Here is a 25,430-nt window from a genome sequence, read left to right on the forward strand (position 1 = left end):
CAGGCAAGCACATGAAGGATTGAGCAAAAACGAGTATGACACAGATCATGTGGTGCTAGAAGTGAGAGGAATGGATAGGAGGAAGACACCACCAAGCTACACAGCAGATTTTTAGTTGAACACAAATGTATAACAATATCTCATGCTATCGCCTGTCTATTGGCAAGTGTTGGAGAGAACGCATCGAGATCCAACCTGATATCTGCACAGTATTCACACTGTACCATCTGACAATTTCACTAACAAACAGATGCATTTATTGTAGAGTACATAAGCCAAAGTGCTTTATCGCTATTTGGACGCTCCACACTGTTGGAGCAGAGCACAGAGAGCCGGGAAGTGCATGTGGGTCCAGTTGGAGGGTTTGCAAATTTCCATATCTAAATGCATCTGTCCTTTAACACCCACACTCCGCCTTGTGTTCTTTTGAAATGGTCTTTTTTTTTTTTTTAACCTCGCTGAGCACACATGTTCTTTTTCCACCGCCTACCTGGCTTCCCATTCATGCAGTTTTGCACAGTCACCATTGTGAACTGCCCAGTAAAACTCCAGTCGTTCACTTTTGCTTTTGGCCTGTAGATCAGGGGTTTTCAAAGTATTTTATTTTAAGAACCCCCAAGTTGACTTTCATCAAGGCACAGACCCTGATTTGAAGTCATTTTGCCCTATAAGGACTCTGATATGAAAAGATAGTTTGGGGTAGTTAAGTATTAAATAATACTCAAAGTGGTGAAATAAATTAAAACTTAATATTAAAATAAATACTACTGCATCTCTGTTTTTGCAATCATAACAATTGTGTATTAAATTATAGTGAAATTAAACTCCCTAGATAACTCCACAGGTGCAGTCTGGGGTTCAAATGGCTTTCTCAAGGGCAACTTTTGCTTCAGTGTAGCTGACAGACCTGAACTATGGCTGAGAACAACTCAATTAAGTGCACAAGACAAGTGTGCTGTCGTGCTGTCCCGACTGACCTTCTCCTTCAGTTTGCCCTGCAGCTCTCCCAGCTCCCTGCTGCTCTTCTCTCGCTCCTGCTGAAGTGACGACTGCTGAACCTGCGCAGCCTGCCGCAGCGACGACAGCTCCGCCTCCTTCTCGCTCACAGATCGCATCAAGCGCTCCTTCTCTGCCTGCAGAGCTGTCATGGAGCTGTTCATTTCCTCTGAAGTCTGCGAAACAAAGAGAGAGAGGAATGGTTAGGACAGAGAGCCAAAAGAGGCAGATAGCAGATGGAACTCCATCTAAAAATGTGTGAGACGCCTCAAGCTTCCAAACACAGAATATGATAGCAGTCTAAACTTTAGCAACAATGATGGTGAAGCCAGACAGGAACAAATGAGAGAGATGCTTGTGTGCACTGTGATCCGAAAAAGGTCTGGATGCTTTCAAGTTTTAACGCATGCCAACATGTGAACCATCTGTGAAATGACACAAAAGTGATCTGGTGTATCCATTGTCTGTCAAAATATCAGCCCATTGAGGACACATTAGGGATGAATCCCATTTTGTGTCCACTCTCACCTTCTCGCTGCTCTGCAGAGTCGACTTGATGCGCGTCACCTCTGCGAGCTTCTCCTCCAGCTCTCTCCTCAGCCTCTCCATCTCAAACTTCTGCTCCTCCAGCTACGGCGAGGACATGGCAAACATTAATCACTTACATCTACACAGCAGCGCCACCTTCAGACCAGACATTTTCAAAGCACAAATCACACACACACACACACACACACACACACACACACACACACTACAAACCTTCATGTCAGCTTCCTGTTTGATCCGATCCACCTCAAACGACAGCTGCTGTTTGGTCCTCTCCACTTCCTCCTGGGTCTGCTGGGTTGCTGACAGCATCTTCACGGTGTCTGCACTCTGTCAGCACGTTAACACGTTGAGCGTTACACCACACAAGCAGTGAGGTGCTGACGGCTAATTTAAAACACGTGAGTCTGGACTGTTTAGTGGTCTGTCTCTTACCTTCCTGAGCAGCTCAGCATGGCTGGCCACCAGCTCTGTGTGCTTCTCCTTCAGCTTGTTGTAGCGCTGCTCGGTGGCCTGGGATCTTTCTGCACGGAGAGGAGAGACAAGCCAGTGTTAGTGTTTAGAATGGCCGTGCATAATTATATTAACAATAAAAATACAGCTGTGTATTGCATCATTTTTAACAGTACCTCATCAACTCTCAACCCTCTTTTTTTTTTTTAAAGATTTGTTTGGCATTTCTGCTTTATTTGACAGTCACAGTCAAGAGAGAGACAGCAACAGCAGGGGAGAGAGTCAGTTAGTAACATGGCTTACTATATACCATGTTGTACATTTTATTAGACTACCAAGGTGTTATTCTGTAGTTTACGCATTTTCAGTGGTGTATTGTAATATATTGTAACAGAAATCATATAGTGATCCATTTATTGTGATACGTATTGAACTGTGAGGTCCAGTGCCCAGCCGCAGAGTTTATGTGAGAGACGGTTTGGGGTGTCTTACTCTCGGCCTCACTGTAGGTGGACATTAGACTCTCATGCTCTGCGTTTCGGCGGCGCGTGGCCTCCAGCTCCATGCGCAGCTGCTCATTTTCCACCAAGGCGCGCTGTTTCTGCGCCCGCTGCTCCTCCAGCTCCGCCTCCAAACTGTTGATCTGAGACTTGAGCTGTGTGATGTAGCGCTGAGCCTAAAGGAGGGACGGAGGGATAAGGGAGGTCAAAACCACAGGAAACGGCTGATGAACAGCATCTAATATAATTTACCATCAGTGAACAGAACAAATCTCTCTAGGCCAGCGAGAACAAAATGGTCTGGGTATGAAAAGTTTCCTTAACATTTGACATTTAAAAAAACAACAAAATAAGTTCCACCAGATACATTCAATTTTACAAAGACCCCCCACCCACTACAGGCCAGATGTCATGGCTGATTGTTAACTTTACAGAGCAGAAGAGAAGGGAAACAGCGGAGAGAGAGGGGATGACATGCAAGAAAGGTTGTAAGCTGAACTGGACGGCCACTCCAACTCTCTTTTTTGAGGCTGCCTGCTACATTCCACACGTTAAGGTCAGTATTTGCATCCGCCCAACATATGACCCAGATTCCTTTACACATCAGTAATAATACGCTCCACTGTCACACCTCTGTTACATACAAAACACACAAGTCTGAAAACAAGGCAACACTGACTGCATGGGGTTATTATTCCCAGTCGGTGTGACCAGGCTCCATACCTCTGCTTTGATTTTCTCCAGCTCTGCTCTCAACATCTCCAGCTCTCGCTTCAGGCTGTCAATCTGCAGATCCCTGCAGGAGCAGATAAAGCACAGTCACCAGACACTGCAGTGCAGCCCTCAGTCAAATAATAAATTTAATAAACCTGTCTGGCAGGCAGAGGCAGTGTTATCTTTTAAATCTCTTCTTGAAACATACCGTTATCATAAAACCTTTTCATAACCTTAGACTTTAATTCATTTTTCATCCCTGTGGCCTAGTCAGTTATATATTCTATTTGCTGTCTATTTTTTACTTTTTCTTTATTATTATTATCATCATTAATTCTATTTTATCATGTTTTACTTCACTGACCTTTATTGATTCTTCTTTTATCTTTCATGATTGTGAAGCACTTTGTAACTTTGTTTTGAAAAGTTCTTTGACATAAAGGTTATTGTTATTTTTATCACGACACACTGGCTCACCTGTCATCGAAGCCTCCATTTGGAGGTCCAAACGTCTGATCAAATATGTCAAACTGCTGAAAACAAACAAACAAACAAACAAACAGATGAAACATGCATTACTTCATGCTACATGTGAGTGTGTACACCTGCATACATCTGTGATCTGTGCAGCATACCTGGGGTTGAGCCTGCACGCTGGATGATGAGGCGTCGCTGACCTCGATCAGCGGCTCAGGGTCGTCGTCGTCATCGTCTTGTTGTTCAGGTTCGTCCTCGTCGGGGATGACCACCACCGGCTTCACGTGCTTGGCCAGCGAGGCTGCGTGCAGGAAGTTTGGTGGGGACTGGAACGGGACACAGATGCTACTTAGAGGCTAAACTTAGTTTGCAAGTACAACCCAAGTGTTGACGAGTTTCGTTTCTTTCCACTGGGATTGAAAGACTATATGGTCTTTGATGAGAAAACCAATGGGTTTATGACACATTCAGTGTCAAAGTTCAATAATGAGTGGCCATTTATCTAAAAATAAAACTGCCTCTCATTTTGGAGACACGAGGTATCAGCAGCAATTTACAGTCCATGGTGTGATCTTGCTCTTCCAAGACAGAAGATGTGACCCTGCACTGTCAACCCCCCCCCCCCCCCCCCCCCCCCCCCCCCCCCCCCCCCCCCCCCCTCCCCACCCATTTGTGCTCTTACATCAGGCAGCTTGGGGATCTGGATCAGTCTCTTGAAGTACAGCATGTCTCTGGCTTTATTGAAGAAGCTCTTAAGGCTGTGGGATAACACAAAGAAGAATTTACCTCATTAATACGTAGCTTATATACATACTGTATATCTTAATAATACTGACATATTTCACATTTAAATGGGAAAATATGCAAATAAGAAATTACACTTCTTTACAGTTGCCAATTTTCCATGTCTTTTCAAACTTATTAAGTCATTTTACATAACAGTTTCAGGTACATCAAGTTTCATAGCAGAGGCATGAGGTAAGACAGCTGAACATGGATGCTTCCGTGGTGAACACTAGTCATGTGAATCTAATGGACACGTCACCAGCCTTACAGTCTCCTCTCTGCTCTCTGTAGTAGAAATGCAAATTTGTCCAGTGACACCCGATGACACACCACAAGGGGTGGGGGGAAGGGAAGCCATAATGGGAATATTTGCATGAGCTTAGAGTGATGTGGTGACAGGGTGAGGCAGGATTATGTTGCAGCCTTCCTCTGCTAAAATGATTCTCTTCCTTTTAAACACTCTCACCCTCATTCCCTCATTGCCTGCGGCCTCGTATAACTTACCTGTGGAACTGGTCATGGAAACGATCACGGTGTCCTTGCAGAGTGTCGGCGGGGAGACCTGAAATCAACAACATGCTGCTAAATTTTTATCATTATACAATGCTTGGAGGCACTCTTATTTAAACTTTAATTTAGAGCTCCAAGTGAACATAAGGTTATGCTTTGAACAATACTACAAATACTTTTACTTCAATGACACAACACCCTTTGCTGTGATTCTAGGTGCTTGGAACAGCCTGTCCTATTTGTAATGATTATTCTTACAGGCATGCAGCTTGAAAAGCAGCTTGACAGTGAAGTGGTAGAGGTGGCTACAGTCCTGGACAACTTGGATGAGTGGGGCCAGGCGACACTGGCCTGATGTGAGAGTGGAGATGGCGATGGATGTGTTGAGCTGCCGGAGCACTGGAAAAGAAATAGAGACATCAGCATATAATAATACAATAATACAAACAAACAAGAAGATGCCCAACACTGGCAAAGCTTCTCTGAGTCGTGGTGAGCGTCACTGGTTCAAAAACGGTACACATATCCATAAATAATCCACCCTTAAGTGGTTGGATGATGCTACTGTGGCATGAGGGTGTGTATTAAGTGCGAATGCGTAAGCAAGTACACCAGAGAACAAGATGCCCAGTCTGGGCGTATGGCTGGCAGACTTTGTTTACAGTACAGTTGCAAGGTTTATTTATGGTGTTCAGATAGGATCCTGTGCCTCCAGGCAAGGGAGGTTCATACCATTACTGCCAACCCGGAGGAAATCAACTTAATGTCCTCTAATTGCAGGCATTTCCCGTTGACTGAAAAAAAATAGTCCAAAATTAAAGAACATTAGTTAAAAATTAGCGGGGGGATTGAACTCAGTGAGTTCTTTCCTTTTTTTTTTTTTTTTTTCTTTTTTTTTTTTTTAGAAACAAAATGGTCTACAGTGCATGTGACAACATTATCTTGGCAGGGGAAGCAATTGCTCACAATAATCCTTTCTTTGACTGGCCCTTGGCCCTGGTACATAAATAGATAATGTCAGCAGGCCACAGCCCTCTACTGCTCTGGTTTCCCTTCCTTGGATGGGTTGGGTGGAGGTAAAGGTAGTAGTGGGATATTTTCACCTGTCTCCGCCAGCCTCAGCTCTGTGTCCATGTAATCAAACACCTCCACTGTGAGCTGGAACCTGCAGGAGAGAAGTTGATACCTCTGTTAGAAAGAAAAGGGCCTCATTCAGAGACAATGGCAGCTGGGCCTTGCAAAATGAAAAAGAGCAGCAGGACTTGTGCTCTTGACGGTTTATTTTATGAACAGGGTTGGAAGGAAACGCTTGTACTGCGTGACCTATTGCATTAGAAATTTCTAAAAAGAGACACTTAAAGTTATTTGTTGCATTACTTAAACACAACAACCAGCAAAAACCTTGGATGAGTTATGGGCACATCTTGAGCTATTAATATAGTTATCTTCAAATAATAGTTGACGATAAGCACGGGCATAAAGGTATTAACATTAAATCACCATAAACTGTAATGATCTGACACACAGCCTTCACATTCTGTATGATTTAAAAGCCTAATTATGCAAATGATCTGGCAAAGGTAACTGAAATGAATGTAGTTACATAGTTGGAAGTGAGCAATGACTGGGTTTTATTAGCCATTAGAATTTAAAGCAGAGAGCACAAATCATTCACAAATTATACTTTGAGAGTAACTTTGTCAGTCCTGTGTCTGAATGGTAGCTCTGATGATAAAAAAACAACAAAACAGCAGAACATACTGGTCAAAAGCACATAATGTTGTACAGAGAGATGAAGAGAGACAGACTCACACATTATTGATGTCTGTTCCTGCAGTGCGCTCCAAGACCTCATCTGTGGCCTCTAAGTTGGGTCGGATTTCTGAATGCTGCATTGAGGGACATGTTTGGTTTCTCAGTGCCAGCTGTCCTTCAGTGAATGAATGAATTCCTAACCTCTGAAAAATCATAGATTGTAACAAACCACGTAGCCCACCCCCGCCACACAGGGCTGCTTACCTTCATGTGAAACTCCAACTTTGTACAGAGCAGCTTAGAATATAAAGCCACCAGCTGTCCGTATCTGTCATGGAGGTTGCCCTGGAAACCACAAGAGAGGAAGAACAAGCTTTGAGTTGAGCTTTTCTCAAGAGCGGGAAAAAAAAAATCTCCTCTTGAACCTCTTCATCTAGTAGTAGACTGAGATTATCTCGGGCCACGTGTAAAGCCCGGTTTGGAAAAAACAAAACAAAACAGTAACTAACAGCTAACATCAGGGATGGGTTTCTGTTCAGTGGGTTTCAAACTGGCAACAAGAAAGATTCAATGAAAAAGACTCACCCATAGTGCCCCGACTTCCACAAGAGTACTGTGATGTCTCATGCAGTCTTGTAGGCTCTGTCAGGGCAACAGCAGCATGATGTCAATTTGAATGAATAACACTCACTATTCAATCATAAACCCCACTGCCAATTACATAAACTCTACACATAAAAACATCCATCATACTGCCTTCAACCACAACTCTTTTATGTCTGAGCTATTAGTTCACACTTTCAAAGGATAGGTTCCATGTTTTTCAACCTAGGCAGTACTAAAATGTTGATTCCCATCATTTCTAACCATACAAAGCAAAACCTCATCACTAGCTTTAATGATGAGCTTTCAACCCAACCCAACCCTGTTGGAGGGCTTGTTTTGGGTTTCAAAAAACATTATAAATATCATTTTTGAAAATGTAAGACTCACAGCACAGTCAAATGTGCTTTGGAAATTTCAGTCCAAAAAAAGGTTGCAAACAGTGTTTTCTTAGCATTAACGATCCTCACTCTCTGCTGACAGGTTAAGCTAAGTTCACTTAAACTCAGACCTCAGAGTCTCCCTCCTGAAACCTTGTGAACTCTAACGACATATTGTTCACTCTGTTAACATGCGATAAACAGATTCCCACAAGAAGAAGAAACCATACTTTTTCCTTCACAAGGAATAACAAACAAAAAGGCACTGACTCCAGGAACGCCATGTTGTTACAGGTGAGAAATTTTCTTTGAGATCTGAGTTCAAGTGATCGCGGCATGACCCATCTTAGCAGAGCAGATGCTTAATTACACCTGTTAGCGAGCACCATGTGCAACCATTTTCTTGGTCAGACAATTTCAGGACATTAGACTGCGCTGTGAGTTTCCTATTTGTAAAGAGGACATTTATAATGATTTGTGATGCCAAAGGCATGCATTGTTGAATTATTATGAAGGCTAGCAAGATGCTGCAGCAGTGTTAAGTTTCTCATCAATCAAGCTAGTGGTGGGGCTGTGCTTTGTAAGGTTATAAATGATGAGTATCAACATTTTAATATGCTGTGGGGTGAAAAATACCAAACCTCATTTAATTTGCTGTGAGTGCACACTGTGGCTTCATATCACAAAGCCACTTAGATGCTCTCTCAACATAATTTTATGTTTGACTGAAATACTTGACTACATGCTGGGATAGAAAAGGGCTCGAGGCTCACATTGTGGTGACCGTCTCGCAGGACTTTGTGCAGAACGTGGCAGAACTTCCAGCTGAGGATTGAGCTGCTGGCCAGAGGGAGACCAAGTGCGTAGGACCAGAAGGTGTAGGCTCCCTTCTCCCTGTGAGTCCCCAGGATGATTCCTGCGGTCAGTGTTAAGGAAGCACAAACTAAAAGTGGCCCACTCACTATATTTTATGAAACATTTGATTTTCATTTTCTTTTGAACCTCAAAAAAAACAAAAAAAAAAACAAAAGCCAAGTTTAACTGATCCATTCAGATGAGTGTGTTTCTGTGTTGTCTGGTGAGGTTTCCAGCCTGCCTCAGTCTATTCTGTCTCCCAGCACTCCAACAGAAACAGAGCTGGACGGGTATTTGTTTGTGGCGCTCAAATGGTAAAAAATTTACATGTGGGAAAACTCAAGAGATCTTTCCAAAAACAATGAGACGAACCCTGAATAATCATGGCTGCCTGCAGGGGCAAAGCATTACATTAGGAACTATTTTGTGCTGAAGAACACTGAAAAATTTTATCAGTCTGTCTCCAAGTCATACTCACTGTGGAAACCTCACCAAATCACACAGAAACTATATGGATGGGTAGATTCATGGGAATTGGGAAAATATCTCTTTGTATTATTATAATTATTTGTTTTGGGTGCACTGTTCCTTTAAACATATCACTCTGAAAGCATGCAATCAACATTGTCAGACTGGAAACTTCACCAAATCACACAGAAACTATCAAGAAGGACAGATTCCACTATAAGTCAGTGGGAAAATATCATCTCTCAAAAAGCAGATTTTGCCCATGAATGAGAGAAATGATAAAACATCGGCTTTGGCCCAGATGAAAGTAACAGTTTATGATAACCACGGACATAACTTTACATAAATTAATAACAGCAAACTGCCACTCTGAGCCACACAGGTGGAAAAGGCTTGTCTGGTGTTAGTTTGGAGTTTGTTTTGCCTTTAAGGATACGACGTGCATGTTTCTCCTTCACAGGCGTCTCAGTGGAGTTGATGGCTTTGCTGATACTGCTAAGCTGGGAGGGAGAAGAGAGCAAAAGGAGTTAATCAAGATTCTGGAGAAAGAAAAAAAAACAAAAAAAAACATGCCTCCTTACACTCTGACCGGTAAAGCTAAACACTCCAGAGGAAGGAAACGATTCCCGGGCCTGTTTTAGTGTTTCTGTTCAAACCTCTACCAAGTGCACTGTTTAATTAGCCACTTGTGACTTTAAGGAGGAAACGCCTGATTGGGCCCTGCTGTACGTGCTTGTGTACATTTTGTCAGCTGACCCTGGAGAGAGGGAGGGACGGGGTGTTCACTGAAACAAGCGGCATGTTAGTCTCCACCCATTACAGTATCAGCTGCAGGGCTTATGGAAGACAAGGAACAGCCTGAGTTTGGTTTTACCTTTGTAACCAGCAGCAGCAGCAGCACAGATGGAGTCGGAGCAAACCACACACACAGGTCACAACAGAGTCAACAAGTCAGACGAGTGATGATAATAGTCAGCATCGTGATGATGGGAATGGATCACAGAAACAATGACTGTGCTCTGTGTGGACATGGTGTGCCCAGCCTGAGTTTAAACTGACCACCACAGGTCTGCGAGTGACGGAGCTGCTAGATTCATGTTTATTTGATTGGATGTGATCTTTGCTGTTTGCCTGTTTACCGCATTCCAATCTCAGTCTTGCGTAGAGCTGTGTTGACTGCCACAAAAAAAAAAAAAAAGTGCCAAGTGATTACAAAACATGCTATGACCATTCCTTATGCTTCCTTTGTTCCTAAAATAGCATCAACACCTCAACTGAGAGATGTGGAAATCTATTGGACTGTTTTATTTAAGTAACTGGTGTAAATCTGCTTTTCATGTCACCTGTATTGTACACATTGGGGTGATGTGTATATTGTGAAAGCATTCTTTTATCTGTATATATATTTTATTTTGTTGCTGTTCTTCTTTGGTATTGTTACCATTTTCAGCTGATATCTTTTATCACTTTGCACTGACTTATGTATTGATTTGTAAAGTGTCCTTGGGTGACTTGAAAGGCACTTACAAATAAATGTATTTTTATTATTATTATCAATGTGAAATACAAAATGCAATATGCACCAAATGAATATTTATGGTAATAGAATTGTTAGTCCTTTTTTTTCCCCTTTGAGCTTAGTTCAAACAGGGCCAACAGGAAATCAGCAGGGTCCATCTTCCACCCGGATGATAACGAGACAGAAAGAGACGCAATGTCACCAGTAACACAGGACACACAGCTACAATGCAGGCATATCTGAGAACCTGGTCCAGCAGGTAAAACAGGTGTGACTGAAAAGGAGGGAGAGAGGAAAGGGACAGAAACAGACGGGCTGGATCTCAAAGGTCTGGCTGTGGATATTTACAGTCTCTGATGAATGTGACAACATATACGACATAAGTAGATCACAGCCGCAAAAGCAATGTCTTGATACAATATCTGCCCGGTCTGGTCATGTTACACTAGAGTCTTGTTGTCGCCGTCATCCCTGGGCTAACAACACCACACAAATAAACTACACAACCTCTGCTGCTGAAAATATGAAGGATCGGCTCACACAGAGCGGGCGGCTGCCTTAATGGCCTGACCTCTGACCTCCCTGGTGGTGGGAGTGGGAGTGTTTCCCTGTGAGCGCTGTTTAAGTATCACATTAGTGTTATTATTATGGGCCATAACATGATCTGCAAACACATTTGATGGCTGCAAATCCCCCCTTAATCTCCTGTTTGTCCGTTGGCATCATGAATAACGTCCGAGGCTGACTCAGTCCACACACATTCAGGGCTTTGTGCTGCGTGGGTGAAGCGTGTTGAAGAACACCACCTCATTTTCATAGTCCTTAGGGCCTACTCATGACGGTTTCAAGTGTTACTATTGACCAGAACTGGCCCAAATCGCTTCTGCAAACAAACTGCGGTCTTTGTTATAAACTAGATGGAGCAATAGATAGGTTGGTGTTTTTTTTTTTTTTACCAAATGAGAACAATTCAGAAAAATATAGAATTTCTTTTTTTAAAAACATCCGCAAAATGCTTTCTTGTTATTATCTAAGTAGCCTGTCCATCACTCTGCCTACTGCCTACTGCCAAAAGCTCTGCCTACTGTGCACCGAAGTATGGCAGACCAAGACATTTATTCATAAATACTATTGACTGATTATCACATCTTCTGCACATTATATAATTTTTCAAGATGTCCTGTTATTTCCACACATCTGTAGTGCAGTCCTTAGTCTCAGCGCAAGCAAGCAAGCTGCACTATTTAATTTTATACTATTACATAAGAGAGTAATCCAGCAGACATGATTGAGCCTCACAGCTTGAGCATTTATGCTGCAAATTGTTTTTTTTTTCCAATCAGCCTTTATTTCCACACAGTTTCTCCAAAATAACCTCTTTCTATTAAAAAAAAAAAAAAAAAAAAAGATCTGTTATGTGTAACTGTATGCAACATCTTTATATAACTGAGTGGTGACATAATTCCCACAGACCCCGCTTCACTGCTCTCTGTTTATGTCAAACTGAAGCTCATAAATTTATGTCACATCTCTAATACATAATCAGATGTCAGTGGCAGAGGCTCTTAATCCTAGAAATGCCGATGAAAGTTTCATTTATACACGAGAAACCTAGGAGTCACCACACACACACACACACACACACACACACACACACACACACTCACACACACTCACACACACTCACACACACTCACACACACTCACACACACTCACACACACTCACACACACTCACACACACACCGCCACCATCCAAACATACATGGCCACCAAACAAAGCACAGAGGGGCTACTGTGGGTGAAAACTGGCGTTCAGAGTGAGCGAGGGGTGTCCTGGTTGATGGGAGACTCCCCCCTCCTTCTGACGCAAATGAACTGAGCTGCTAGTCCCCGGTTTACACAGGGCAAGTGCAATGGACTCGGGTGGAGGGGCGTGTGACAATGAGGGGTTTGTTGGGGGAGGAAGGCCGACAGCTGGGGTAGAAGATTGGGTTGGATGGGGGCCGTGCTCTGGCACACAGAGCCTGGCACAGAGGCCTCAACAGATGGCCATTGAACAGCATGGCTGCAGGGAGACTCTCATAGTACATTCAGAATGGCTGTCAGTCAGAGTGCAGCGAGGGAGCGATGAAAGGGAGACGGCGGGTAAAGAGAGCGGAGAGGGAGAAGGACACCGAGTGCAAGACAAGAAGTAGTGGGTGACCTAATACTGTGTACAGTACACTGCAGAAACCACTGCATGTAGCTGCCACAGCGCTGCATCTAGGGCTGGGAATCGCTGAGTAACTGGTGATATGATATTATCATGATATTTTACCCATGAAACGATCATATCACAACACAGACGATTCTGCGATATGTGATGTATTGTATGATAATGAGCTATGATATATCACATATGACACCTAAAGACAGAATGAATACGCTTCATAGTAAGTCAAATGTGCTATTTGTGAAATTTAATTAATTAAAAATGCATCTATCAATACTTGGCACAAGTGTATCGATAATGTATCACAAGTACCATCAAAATATTGATATTTTGTCCCATTCCATCTAGGCCTGGACATTTGTTATTGTTATTGTGTTGGTAATATCGACATCACAGTATAACTAAGTGCCATATCTAAGGCGAAGGAGCTGCAATTTTAAGATAAATGTAAAACGTATGACAAACTAGCATTATAGTTTGAGTATTGCCGTGGTGCTGCAGAGATGCCCTGACCTAAAAATCATGCTCCCCAGATGTAAGAAAACATGTTTGTCTGAATAGTATTTTCAGTGAAAATCAAAGTTATGAGGCAAAAAGACCATTTCGACTAAAATTGTGAGTCATATCACAACACCTGGTGGCTGCAACAGGATTTTTTTCTACCATATTGTTGAGCCCTAGTTTCATTACAGGATTTTCTTGTACATTTTAGCCCATTTTCACAGTCCATTTTTGTCACAATCTGGTACACATACACACAGGGGGTTAAGTGCCCTTTCTCAAGGCCACTAAGGTACAGCCTGCATGAGGATCAAGTCAGCAGCCCCTCTGTCACTAAACAGCCTCCCAACCAACCTGCCAGCACATTAAAGTGTTGTTTCATCACTTAAAAGCTCACAGTGTTGTGACAGAGAGAGACTTCAATGCTGCCTAGTTTCTAAAGCTCTTCTACAGAACACAACATGAACGGACACACACAGCTCAGGCACACACACACACACACGCGCACACACACACTGATATCATAACCTCAACAACAAGGCCAAAGAAAGGTAAGTCAGACAAATGAAATCCAAACTTTTTCCTGACAGAGCAGTTTGGTCCAGACAGGGTGACAGCGACGCCTGGGTGGCCGCTTCGCATGTTAGCGGCGCTGCATCTGTTTCCAAGCGCCAGACTAAATCCTTTGACAGAGCGTAGTAAGAGGGAGGGAAAGCCTGTCATAATCCCAGAGGCCTGCCATAAAGTCTACTGCCAGCTAGCATTATTGCACCCATACACACACTTCATAGTCCACAAATACCTCACACACACACATAAACACCCTGCACTGTCTTAACAGGCCCTGACCTTGAGGCGTCTTTGCTTACCTTGTCATCTCTGCCTTTCAGCAGGGTGTCCATGTGTTTGGACATCCCTGGTGGGAGTCTGTGTGTGTGCAGCACTGCTACACCTGCACTGATTCACACTGGACATAATGCCCTGCACCACGAGCACTTACTGCAGGTCCTTATCAGCTTAATTCAACAAACTGCTGCTGAGGCTCGGGCTAACAAGGTCACACACACAGTTTATCATGGCTGACTCCCATTAGCCGAGGTGAGCTCCATGCAGTGCTCTGACAATGGTAACAGAGCTCCTAATGAATTTGCCACCTGGTTTTACTTTCAATTCACCCTGACTGCTGTATTAAATCATGAGACACTAAAAGCAACAATGCCAAGTGTTTATTTGGAAACACAAAAAATGTAAATGTGAATTTCAGAATCAATATTCTTCATCAGATCAGACGGCTTTACGAGCTTGTGATGTGTCTCAAGGCTTTCTCGATGTGTTGTTTTTCTCAGCTCCTTGACTACTGTTTCCTTGGACTTGGTGTCCCTGTCCAAACAAAGCTAGCACAGGCTTTCCCACATCAACACAAGCACAACCCTAACCTGAGCTCACACTGGGTTTTTTTTCCCTCAACTGTTTAGCAGTTCCAACAGAAAGGACACCGTATAGGGACAAATGTGTACATAATATACATACATAAAACATCCTCTCCAAAAAGAAACCATGACACTAATTTACTGGTTGGTAGTTCATAGTGTACCAACTGGCAACTCATCCAAATCTGTCCAACTTCCAAATTGTTAACTGTTGACTGCTAAAAATCAGCCAAAAAAAAACCCCTCCTCATACCATGCATACCCATCACAAAGTTCCTTACTTTAAGGGGCAAACCTAAGTTTTTGGGGAAGGGAAGGGGGAAGACTCGCAACCAACAAAACCAATGAGCAGCCTGGGCCACTGATGCCAAGTAACCTCCATATTTTTTATTAAAACATGTTAATTTTGATATATGGATATATGGAATGAATCCATGTAAGAGAATATCAATAAAAGTAGCATGGATGGCTGAGCTCAGGCACTCGCAGGAGAGAGTGAATGAATCAAAAGCACTGACTGGCTTCATGGTGCCAGAACGAGATCAACTAGAGGTATTCCACATCAGATGACTGACTCTTTTTAGTACTTACGTCAGCAACTTACTTCAGGAAGTTTAGCGACCAGCAGGCTAACTTCCAGAGCAAAATCCAACCAAATCACAGCTTTAGTCATCAAAATGGCTGACATGATTGTGTATGGCCATACAAACACAAAAAGAATCCTGTAAACCAGGCCACACCATAGTGTAGAGTATTGTGATCACGCTTGAATTATGACTCTTCCATCAGCTTGTTTTCCCCGACAACTGGGGGAATTAGATAACCCACCGTGTTTTGTAAATAGTGCATGACTGGATTTGTGCAGATCATAGATACAAATGGCTAAATATGCCTTGTACTGTACTATCATAACACTCAAGACTCAGATCACTCTCACAGGAGAGGAGGTTGCTAAGGGTATGAATTAGGCTCTTTGATAGAGGGTCTGAATCTTGATCAGTGGTCCTAGTGGTGTGTGTGTGTGTGTGTGTGTGTGTGTGTGTGTGTGTGTGTGTGTGTTTTACTGTAGGTAGATACAGGAGGCAGATGTAGGTGGTAAAGCTTTGTCTTGAAAAACTGTGAAATAAATGGCTGAGTGTCAGATTTGAGCTGGTTATTTGAATTTCCCTTCTGTGCTTTTTTTTTGTTTGTTTGTTTCAAACTCTGACACAAATCTACGGCTGTCCTTCAAAAACAGTTAAAAATAACCCTAATGGTCGCTTTGTGTTCATTTGGAAAATGATCATAGCCAAAGCCCTTGAACTGCGTTTCTACTCCTACTCAGTGTCTGCGTTCACTCTCTGGTGCACCCATCCCCCTTCCCTCTCTCATGGGTGCTCACTCAGGCAACTGGGAGTGAGGGAAAGCAAATACACCACACACACACTCACATGCATGATTGTACACCCACACCCACATCCACACACACACACTGGCATGCATGTCCGCCCACACACCACACACACACACACACACACAGGCATACAAGGCACACTGTGGGATAGTCCACCTTGGCACTGAGGTCACCAAAAAGAGGAGAGAGAGGGAGAGTGGGGGGGGAGAGAGAGAGAGAGAGAGAGAGAGAGAGAGAGAGAGAGAGAGAAAGAGAGAGAGGGAGAGAGAGCGAGAGAGAAAGAGAGAGAGAGAGAGAGAGAGAGAGAGAGAGAGAGAGAGAGAAGTGTAGCAAAAGAGTTACAGTATACTGCATGAATCAGCAGTATTATTGTGGAGCTCAATGACATGAGCAGTATTAGTCTAATGGGGAAAAAATATACTGTCTTTCACCTTTTTAGCACCATGAAGTAGCCTTAATCTTTTCTTTCCAGAGCAACAGCACATCAAAAAAAAAAAAAAAAAAAAAAAAAAAAAAAAAAATCAAGTTATTCACTGCATGTAAGGTCACATAAAGCATCAAATGACACAGCCTATAAAAAGGGTACAACAGTGCAAATGCTACAGAAAATCAGTGACAGGAAGCTCTTTCGGTCAAGTTCTGTTGTCAGTCAGTGTGTTTTTGCTTGACCTTCATTTGATTTCTATTTGAAAAAAAAAAACAAAAAAAACACCTGTGCTCATTCCTAGATCCATTTATCGACCCATTGTACAAACCGAGACATGGCACTTGATGGGAAAAGACTATTCAGTTCAGCAACAGAATGACGGGTAATTTTGTGCCCAACCTCTTCCATGTTGATGCAACAGTGAGGCGGCCACAGCACCAGAGTTCACCTCAATGAACAAAGGAAAAGTCAGACATGCAGAAATTATGCACCAGCATCACTTAGCAACTCAGCAGCACCATCTATGGAAAGATGTCATTACCTGTCGGTCTCTCCACAAGCCTATTTCTGTGATTTTTCGCTCTAAAAGAACAGCAGAATTGAACAAAGCCCTGTCATTTTGTATTGTCATGCTGTTATATAACCAACGACGCACAATCAAGATTTGACAGTCATCAGTACAAGGCAAATAAAAACTTTGACAGGCGAATGTACGCCCAACTTGGGGAGAGCTCCGTGGCTTCTGGATTAAAGGCACAACACTTTACTGGAAGCACTGTAAGTATGAACACTTGGGCAGCAGTTCAACAGTTTGTTAGTTTCTCAGCCTCTTCTGAATCTCACGTTTCCCTCTCACTGAACAGGGTGTGTGCTACAACCTACAACAGCAGGATCCTGTGTGATCTGATGGCTCATCTCGAACAGATTTAGACACTTGGTCAGCAATTCTATAAACATCCCACTGTCTGCATCACTCTGTTGTAAATCATCTACAGCAGCAAAAAAAAAAAAATTAAAAAGTGTCTTCTCTGTTAATTCTGGTAGCAGTGAGGTTGGTGAACATCCTCACAGAGCCTCTGTTGTATGAAGGATAAAACAAACCTCACAGTCGCAGTGGACAAAGAGCACCCACACTGTCTGATTTCTGTTTAACAACTGCATCTCACAGTTTTGGCTCTTTTTCTGTGTCCCAAGTGCCACACTGCACATGGATGATGTACAAAGGACACGTCTGTATGGGAGGAGAGGCGGCCAAACAGGAAGGACTTGATCAGCACGGTGATGATGGACTTTAATGAGACGTGGAAGGTGCAAGTACACATGATACTGTCTGACACATCACCTTATTCTTCCAGCTTAAGTATTCCTCTAACATCTACAATTTTGTTTGTGAACACAATGTTGTAAGGTTGTCAGGTGTTTGTGAGGGAAACAAACGCCTATCCTTATTTTCACTCTCATTCGTGATGAATTAATCCCAGGAAAAGTGGTGTATTCATCAACTTCGGCAAAATAAAAACCAAAAAATGAACTCACGGACTAAGAACTAAGAAGAAGTGACAAATTTTACAAAATTAGAAATCTCTGATGCACATCAGCTTCACCATGCTGGAAATGACTGATACTAGAACCCAACCCAGTCTTGACTAAGAATGATATTTCAATATATTGAACATAAGCTGTGAGTTATTTAGGTATAGTCATTAGAGTCCTACAAGTGTGCAAAGTGTGAACAGCATGTTGACCTAAAGAAAAGGCCTGCAGGATATTCTCAAACAACTCCTTCTCCTCAGCTAGTTCGGTACACATATCTCAAATGCTCTTCTAACTTAATATCTTAATTTGCTGCAACTGACTTGTTTTTATTAATTAGAAACAAAATATAATGTGACATTTAGGCCTAACTGTTTTAGGCTTGTAGGATAATCTTATTGCTCTGAGTGGAATCCCCCGGTTAATTAGTAAATTAAATAAACGTGGCCAATGAGGGCAACACGGACACAATAACTACACACACTGAGCTCTTCAGTAAAGCCACGGCAGGCCTGAATGAAGCGGCAGGTCCTCGCCAGCGGCTGTTTAATAGTTTCTTTGTATCGCCACTGCAAAAACCACCAGCAGCACCATCACCTATCGTGAGAATGAGCCCCCCCATCCCGTTTCGGTTTACCTGCTGCTTGTCAAAATGCTCCCTCTCCGCTCCTAAATTGGTCTCGATTCTTCTGGTTTTCACCCTGGAAGGCACCTGTCTTATGGAATTCATGTTTCTACTTTGATTAAAAAAAAAAATAAAAAAAAAATAGGCGACGCGATAAGGTTGCTCCCCTCAAAAAAAAAAAAAAAAAAAAAATCCAGACGTATCCGGCTACAATATAAAATGTGTAAATGTATCAAAGGTTTTCTCTTTCTAGCAGGAGCAAGACGCTGCCGAGCGACTCCGGGTTTGCTGTGTTTGCCAGTGACATTTCCGAGCGCAGGCTGGCTTCATTACAGATGATGCATCACGGCTGAAGGAGGAAAAGCGAAATGCGAGCGGAGCGCAGCGTGTCGGCGTTACGTGGAGGGATCCTCCCCCAAGGTGGAGGAAATGTCTCCTCTGCTGTCCTGCCGTCTGCTGCCTCACCTCCTCAGCCTCCAAACTTCATTTCCTGTCATTCGCATGGATTTCAAAGCGCATATTGTGTGTTTTTTAGCATCCACAGCTCTATATTTTGCCCCGTTGTGCCATATCTCTTTTCTCTCTCTCTGCTGTACCCCTCCGCCGCCTCTCTCCACACTTGACAGCCACTTCACTGCGACGTCGCAATTTCAGTGAAATTAAACCCCGTGAGGATTATTCCAGGGTTTTTTTTTTCTTTTTTAATGTGTGTGTGTGTGTGTGTGTGTGTGTGTGTGTGTGTGTGTGTGTGTGTGTGTGTGTGTGTGTGTGTGTTTCATTTGTAATCCAGACACCACGTCTCATTTTTAAGAGTCATGCAGTGCCGAGATGAAATCAGGAAGGCGCAGATTAATATCAGGACGTGCCGAGCCCACATATGGATAATAATAGTGCATTGTCAATTGACTGACACAAGGTACAATAAAACCCTATGGGCTCTCAAAGCATTTTACTATTTAATAAAAACAACTTATTATTATTATTATTATTATTATTATTATTATTATTATTATTATTATTTTAAACTCCATTCTAGCTTTGAAAGGTGATAAAGAGAGGCAGTGGGACATTGCCAGCTTGCAGCTAGTTGTACCTCTATAGGTTTCCATGAGGAATGCTGAAAATGCAGACAGGCTGTTTTAAGGAAACTGAAGGACAAAAATGCCATAGTATCCTCTGAAAATTGCTCACTAACTCGGTGCATGTCATTTTACACACTGGATTGCTGAGGCAAAGCTGTCTTCAGCCTCACTGACAGAGAATGAAATGTATTTGGAAAGAGTTTGTGCATTGGTGCTTTAGTATGGTGTACATACATTGAATAAATGTGGAAAATGTACAAAATATTATTTGCAGCTCCCTTCGTACAATCCATATCTCAGCTGTCTCAGAGCTTAGGGATCATTCTCCAATTTGTCTGCTTTTCTTTATCTCCTTTGTGGCTGATTGGTGTGGACTATTAAAGGGAAATTAATAGGCATAATGGCTTTTACATGGATCCACCTCATCGTTATACTTCAGGAAAAAGGTTAAGGTGCACATAGGTCATAGGCATGTTTAAAAAAGATATTTTACTCAAATGCTCAGGGTAGGTCTTCGTTATCTGCTGCAGAGTATTGTATCTCATTCCTCGCTGAACTTGGTTGAGACATAGTGTTACCTCTGGTATGTAGAAGAACCAGATGAGGATGCTTTTTCCCCCCATTTCTAACATGTCACAAGACTTGCAGTCTCAGATCTTTCTGCATAGTCATGTCAACTTGCAGACAGACACAAACTGAACAATATAGCTAATTGCTTTTTTTCTATACAGGCTTTGTACTTCAATGATTGTTTTAAGATGATAGACTGAGCTGAATTTTGTCAGGATTCACTTAGGCATCAGTGACGCTTCCTAATTTATAGCGTCTCTGTGTTTCCTCTTCACTTTGGCCGAGGCCTTTACTTATAGCAGCTGATCAGTGTTACATCCAAATCAAACCAATCATACTTTAGTTTTTTTTGTCATTTCCATTTTAGGCTCAGTGTGCAACTCATGCGGCTGCGAGGTTGTAAGACTGGAATTTCATGTTCGCAGCGTCGGGTGGAGTGTAATCACGTTGTGTTTTGTTCCCAGGTATGCAGGTGAAGGAAACACAAGGGTTGATGGGACAACAGGAGAACTGAACAAAGGGATGTGTTTGCCCTGTACGCCAAACTGGCTCGCTCACATTCCTGCACAATGCCTGCCCTGTTGAACACTGACCACACACATTCTTATGAAATCTGTGAATCGGTCCAGTTCACATCCATGGATACATGTCAGAATGACACTTAAGACACGTCACTCTCTCAAAGGGAAAAGACAGAACAGATGCAATGACAAATATGTGACGTGAGAACAGTTTTGTGCCGTGCTCCCAGATCCATGTGGTGAGAGCAAACGGCAGAGATGGAAAATTCTTCACAGTTCATGTTGAGAATGAAAAGGCAAGCAGCTCCTCGAGTGCTTTGGGGGAAGCAGATGGTCATTCCAACAATCTCACAGCCTTTCTCTTTGCTCTCACCCTCTAATTCACAAGCATATGAATATTGGCTTGTATGAATATCAGCTGTTTGAACTGGAGTAGAGTCAAATTGTTAAATTTGAAAAATGCTGCAACCGTATCACTTAACAGTTTTATACAACATCAGACACCATTCTGAATATTCACACTTTCTTTCTCTCTTCTAAAAATCCCCCAACAATTAAAAAAAAAAATCCCATGACAGTTAACATTACCTCAAATTTCCCATTTAATTTTAAAAAATTGGCCATTTAAAACTGCCACTGAGGGGAACACGCTTTGCACTGATGATTATACAGAGTCCAAAGTGCAGCAACGCAGCACTTTCAAAAGTTACTCACCAGACAGCAGCAGAGCTTAACATTACGCTTGGCAACACATGCTTGAACTTCCTCATCATCTCGCTTACCATTTTGTAATCCATGCGTACATTAATGAACACATTAATCCTTTATTTTTGCCCAGTGCCACTCTGGCAATCCATCCTGCCTGATGGACAATGGGAAAAATTCCAGTTGCACTCTTGAAAAATACACTGGTCCTAAAACATAGTCCATATAATGCAGATGGAAGGAAAGAAAGGGTATGCACAAACATAGCTCAGGCATTCATACTTGATGTATGCATACGTTGAAATATCTAAATGTAGTAATATATGTATACACAAATAGGCTACATAAAATAATATTCATTCATTCATACAAGTAAACACCAAACATAACTCTTTTTGTTTATACAATTCCCCTTTCCTGTTTATAAGCAAATTGTTAGTTAATCCAAATGTCTGATGTTCAGTTTACCAACATAAAATATGCTTTATAAAAGCATCCCTCTAATTATCTTACAAAATGTCCCACTGTGGCAGCATAAAACAAAATGGACATCGTTTTCACTTTCATGAAGATCCATCCATGTAGGTATCTATATCTCTATCTCTATCTCTATCTCTATCTCTATCTACACACACACACACACACACACACTTATATGCAGTTGAGGCAGTGAAACCACAGTTTCTAACCTGCTCTCCACATTTGCTCTGATGTGGCCAGTGTTGGGTGAGATGTCAACAGAAAGGAGGAAAAAGTGCATGCTTGGTCTTCTCATGAAATGACATCAAATTCAGTTGAATCGGAAAATACTGTGAAGTGATCTCCATCTCTGATTAATGTTGTAAGTCGTTTAACTTGAATCGACTTCACAAACATAAGCCTGAGTAGCCTGTCGGTAAATTAAAAAAAATAATTTTCATGTTTGCATCTACAAAAATAAAACATACTTTCACTGGGTCTGTCTCTTGCGTGCACCATTTGGGTTCTAAATAAACTGTATCCATTTTCGATCTCTCTGGCTGATGCACCTTAAAATACATATTCATCAGTTCTAAGGCACTAAATGTTTGTGCCTTCACCTGCTCTCACAAAATCAACTTGTGCACTGTTGATAAATTACAGTTTTTACTGCAAACTGTTAGTAAATCGGGGATGGCATGAAATATTCATCTAGATCAGACTGGACATGATTTTTAGTAAAATATTCATGCTCCATCAAACAAAAGGTGTGTAACTTTGATTCATTCCTCATTTGTGCAGCTCATGCTCATTTATCTTTTGTAAAGTCTGGCTCTCCTGTAGTTTGCATGACCTTGTCTGAGTATGTATTGTATTGTATGCATCACTAAATCTCTCTGTATGATTCAGTACTGTGTTGAATTGGTGTCACATCAGTTCTGTGCTGATTGGGCTTGAGATTTTGGTGTGTCAGTGAAATCAATTAACCACAAATACCAGCTAAATATGGTGTTTGACCTTCAGCCAAGGTCTTCTCAAGAAACTAGTTCATCTTGATCATGATGCAAACAGTAACTTCCACTGAAATAAATAAGGGCGTTAATTCTGTAACCCCCCCAAATAGAAGTTGTGAGGAGTTTACGCTTCAAAATTAGGTTCTGGTTTTCTTGTATGTTTCCTGTTATTGGGCAACCAAGATATCACAGTACAGCTGGCTCACCACACTAACTCACATTTACTCACACACCCACACTCAAAATACGATTGTATACATGTATCTGTCTACTATATGTACAAAACATTTGCTGGAGCCGGCAGACGTGTGTACATGTACATGTGCACGTGTGCAGCAATGTATGCACTTTCACACACAGTGTCAACATACATCCGCGGCATGTTGGGGAAACAAATAATCTCAATAACAGGATCGGGGCAGATGAAACAGCGTGCATGAACGTGCACATTCTCGCCTACAAACACATTCGCACATGATCGTAAAAAAGTGCTATTTATGAAATTTCCTTTTGCAAAACTAATTTCTTGTTGCAGAAGTGCCAGTTTATGCTGCATGTTAGTCCACAGTAAGAATATAATGCCCAGCATAAATAGTCAGTTTACAGGTCATACATCAGTTAATCACCAATCACTATTTATAGTATATATTTTATTATTTTTATCACTTGTGTATGTTTGTGTCTTGTTATGTTATCTATTTTATTTTGTTTAAGCACTTTGTTACACTTTGAAAAGTGTTTTGTAGTAAAGTCTTTAATAGAAGCAGAGAAAAGTCACATAACTGTTTTGATTCAATCAATCAGTCAATCAGTCAATCAATTTTATTGAACATGTTAAAACAAAATAAAAACAGAATCAAGGCAGAGTAAGAAATAAAGTCTACGTACAAATAAAACAATAACAACCAAAAAAAAAAAAACAAAAAAACAAAACAAAACTGTGATCAACAGGCAACAAAGCCTTATCCGTTTGAAAAACAGTACATCTGCCTAATGTCAGTTTGTGATTAACATGTATTTTCATCATTTGAATACCAGAATCACCTGACGTGGTAAACAGCATAGCACTCAACAGTGTTGTTGTTCCCAGTAAGTATAAAACCCTAAATAGGTCTTCATGTGTGATGTTATTCAGCTGATGGTGAAATGCATATACTGCCGCATATATCTCCTGTTATCAAGTGGTTCATTGGTTTAGAGCTCAGTGTGTGAAAAGTGCCTGAGTTTGTGAGGTGTCAAAACCACAAACACTTTATTGTGCTCAGCAAGACGTTTTTTTTTTTTTGTTTGTTTTTTCATAAAAGCATGCACAGTCTTCATCGATAGACAGTTCCTTCGCCTTCCAACTAACAAAGCAGGACGTGACTCAAAATGCAGTGCAATTTCAATGCAACTCTGCTGATCAGCGTGCTGCCTCCTCTGCTGCTGATAGAGTTTGTTCTGGGTGTCCTCGGGAATGGTTTGGCTCTCTGGATCTTCTGCTTCCACCTGAAGCCCTGGAAGAGCAGCACGGTTTTCCTCTTCAACCTGGCACTGACTGACTTCATGCTCAACTTTGCTCTGCCTTTCCGTGCCGCCTACTACTTCTCAGGTGCCAGCTGGGGCTTTGGAAATGCGTTCTGCAACATTTGTCTCTTCATGTTGGCACTGAACCGCAGTGGAAGTACTATTTTCCTCATGGTTATAGCTGTGGACAGGTACATGCGTGTGGTGCACCCACATCATCCTGTTAACTATGTGAGTGTCACCAAAGCAGCGTGTGGTGCAGCCGTGCTGTGGCTATTCACAATTTCGCTGACGGCTCACACCCTCACTATACCATGGAAGAACACAACCTACTGTGAAAGTTTCATAGTTCAGACTGAGCCCAGTGTTCGACTGACTTGGCATAAAACTGTATTTATTTTTTCCTTCTACATGCCTCTGGCTGTGATTCTCTACTGCACCTTCCAGATTATTGGGCATTTGAGAGGGAGGCCGCTGGCCCAGCATCCACAGACCAAGAGGGCTCTGTGCTTCATCACAATAGTGGTGATGCTCTTCATCATTTGCTTCCTCCCGAGCAATATCATACAGCTATGGATCTGGTTCAAGACCCAAGAGTTGCCAAAAAACATTCCTTTATCTGAGTTTTGTGCCAACCTGGAGGACCTGCAAACAGCCTTTTACATCACCATCATCCTCACCTACCTCAACAGCATGCTGGATCCTCTGGTCTACTACTTCTCCAGCCCGGCCTTCAAGAACATCTGCCGGAGAGCTCTTCACCAGGCCAAGGTCACCGTGGAGAGCAGTGACAGGAAAATTCGAGAAACGGGCTCCCAGGCCATCAGCCAGATGTGAGGGTACCACATCGACACACAAGACCAAGCCTCATAGCTAAGATTCTCAT

General features: G+C 42.2%; 2 protein-coding genes across 4 annotated transcripts in view; one reads left to right on the plus strand and one right to left on the minus strand.

Moving 5' to 3' along the window:
* hip1rb (huntingtin interacting protein 1 related b) overlaps positions 1-19,312 on the minus strand; it is a 28,752-nt gene extending 9,440 nt beyond the window's left edge. Inside the window, exons 1-18 of one of the 3 annotated variants that reach the window (XM_030059371.1) lie at positions 18,701-19,312; positions 9,483-9,546; positions 8,497-8,639; positions 7,326-7,382; positions 7,005-7,085; positions 6,798-6,874; positions 6,089-6,150; positions 5,244-5,384; positions 4,980-5,037; positions 4,372-4,447; positions 3,848-4,015; positions 3,690-3,742; positions 3,222-3,294; positions 2,491-2,674; positions 1,981-2,069; positions 1,759-1,875; positions 1,525-1,626; positions 978-1,172 (exon numbers count right to left, since the gene is read on the minus strand). In XM_030059371.1, the coding sequence (XP_029915231.1) occupies positions 978-1,172; positions 1,525-1,626; positions 1,759-1,875; positions 1,981-2,069; positions 2,491-2,674; positions 3,222-3,294; positions 3,690-3,742; positions 3,848-4,015; positions 4,372-4,447; positions 4,980-5,037; positions 5,244-5,384; positions 6,089-6,150; positions 6,798-6,874; positions 7,005-7,085; positions 7,326-7,382; positions 8,497-8,639; positions 9,483-9,546; positions 18,701-18,793 (1,833 nt within the window). In that variant the 5' untranslated portion in view covers positions 18,794-19,312. Of the gene's footprint in view, positions 1-977; positions 1,173-1,524; positions 1,627-1,758; positions 1,876-1,980; positions 2,070-2,490; positions 2,675-3,221; positions 3,295-3,689; positions 3,746-3,847; positions 4,016-4,371; positions 4,448-4,979; positions 5,038-5,243; positions 5,385-6,088; positions 6,151-6,797; positions 6,875-7,004; positions 7,086-7,325; positions 7,383-8,496; positions 8,640-9,482; positions 9,547-14,149; positions 14,245-18,700 lie in introns of those variants that run through there. The other 2 variants (XM_030059370.1, XM_030059372.1) reach the window with 2 other exon arrangements.
* Positions 19,313-24,409: 5,097 nt separating this feature from the next.
* LOC115364785 (hydroxycarboxylic acid receptor 2-like) lies at positions 24,410-25,381 on the plus strand. Its single transcript, XM_030059374.1, has one exon. The coding sequence runs from the start codon at positions 24,410-24,412 to the stop codon at positions 25,379-25,381; it is 972 nt and encodes a 323-aa protein (XP_029915234.1).
* The last annotated feature ends 49 nt before the right edge of the window (positions 25,382-25,430 follow it).

Source organism: Myripristis murdjan, chromosome 9, assembly GCF_902150065.1.
Source record: "Myripristis murdjan chromosome 9, fMyrMur1.1, whole genome shotgun sequence".
Taxonomy (NCBI): Eukaryota; Metazoa; Chordata; class Actinopteri; order Holocentriformes; family Holocentridae; genus Myripristis; species Myripristis murdjan.

Excerpts from the sequence above, each read along its gene's own strand:
- LOC115364785 (XM_030059374.1), top strand. The coding sequence starts at position 24,410 with ATGCAGTGCAATTTCAATGCAACTCTGCTGATCAGCGTGCTGCCTCCT.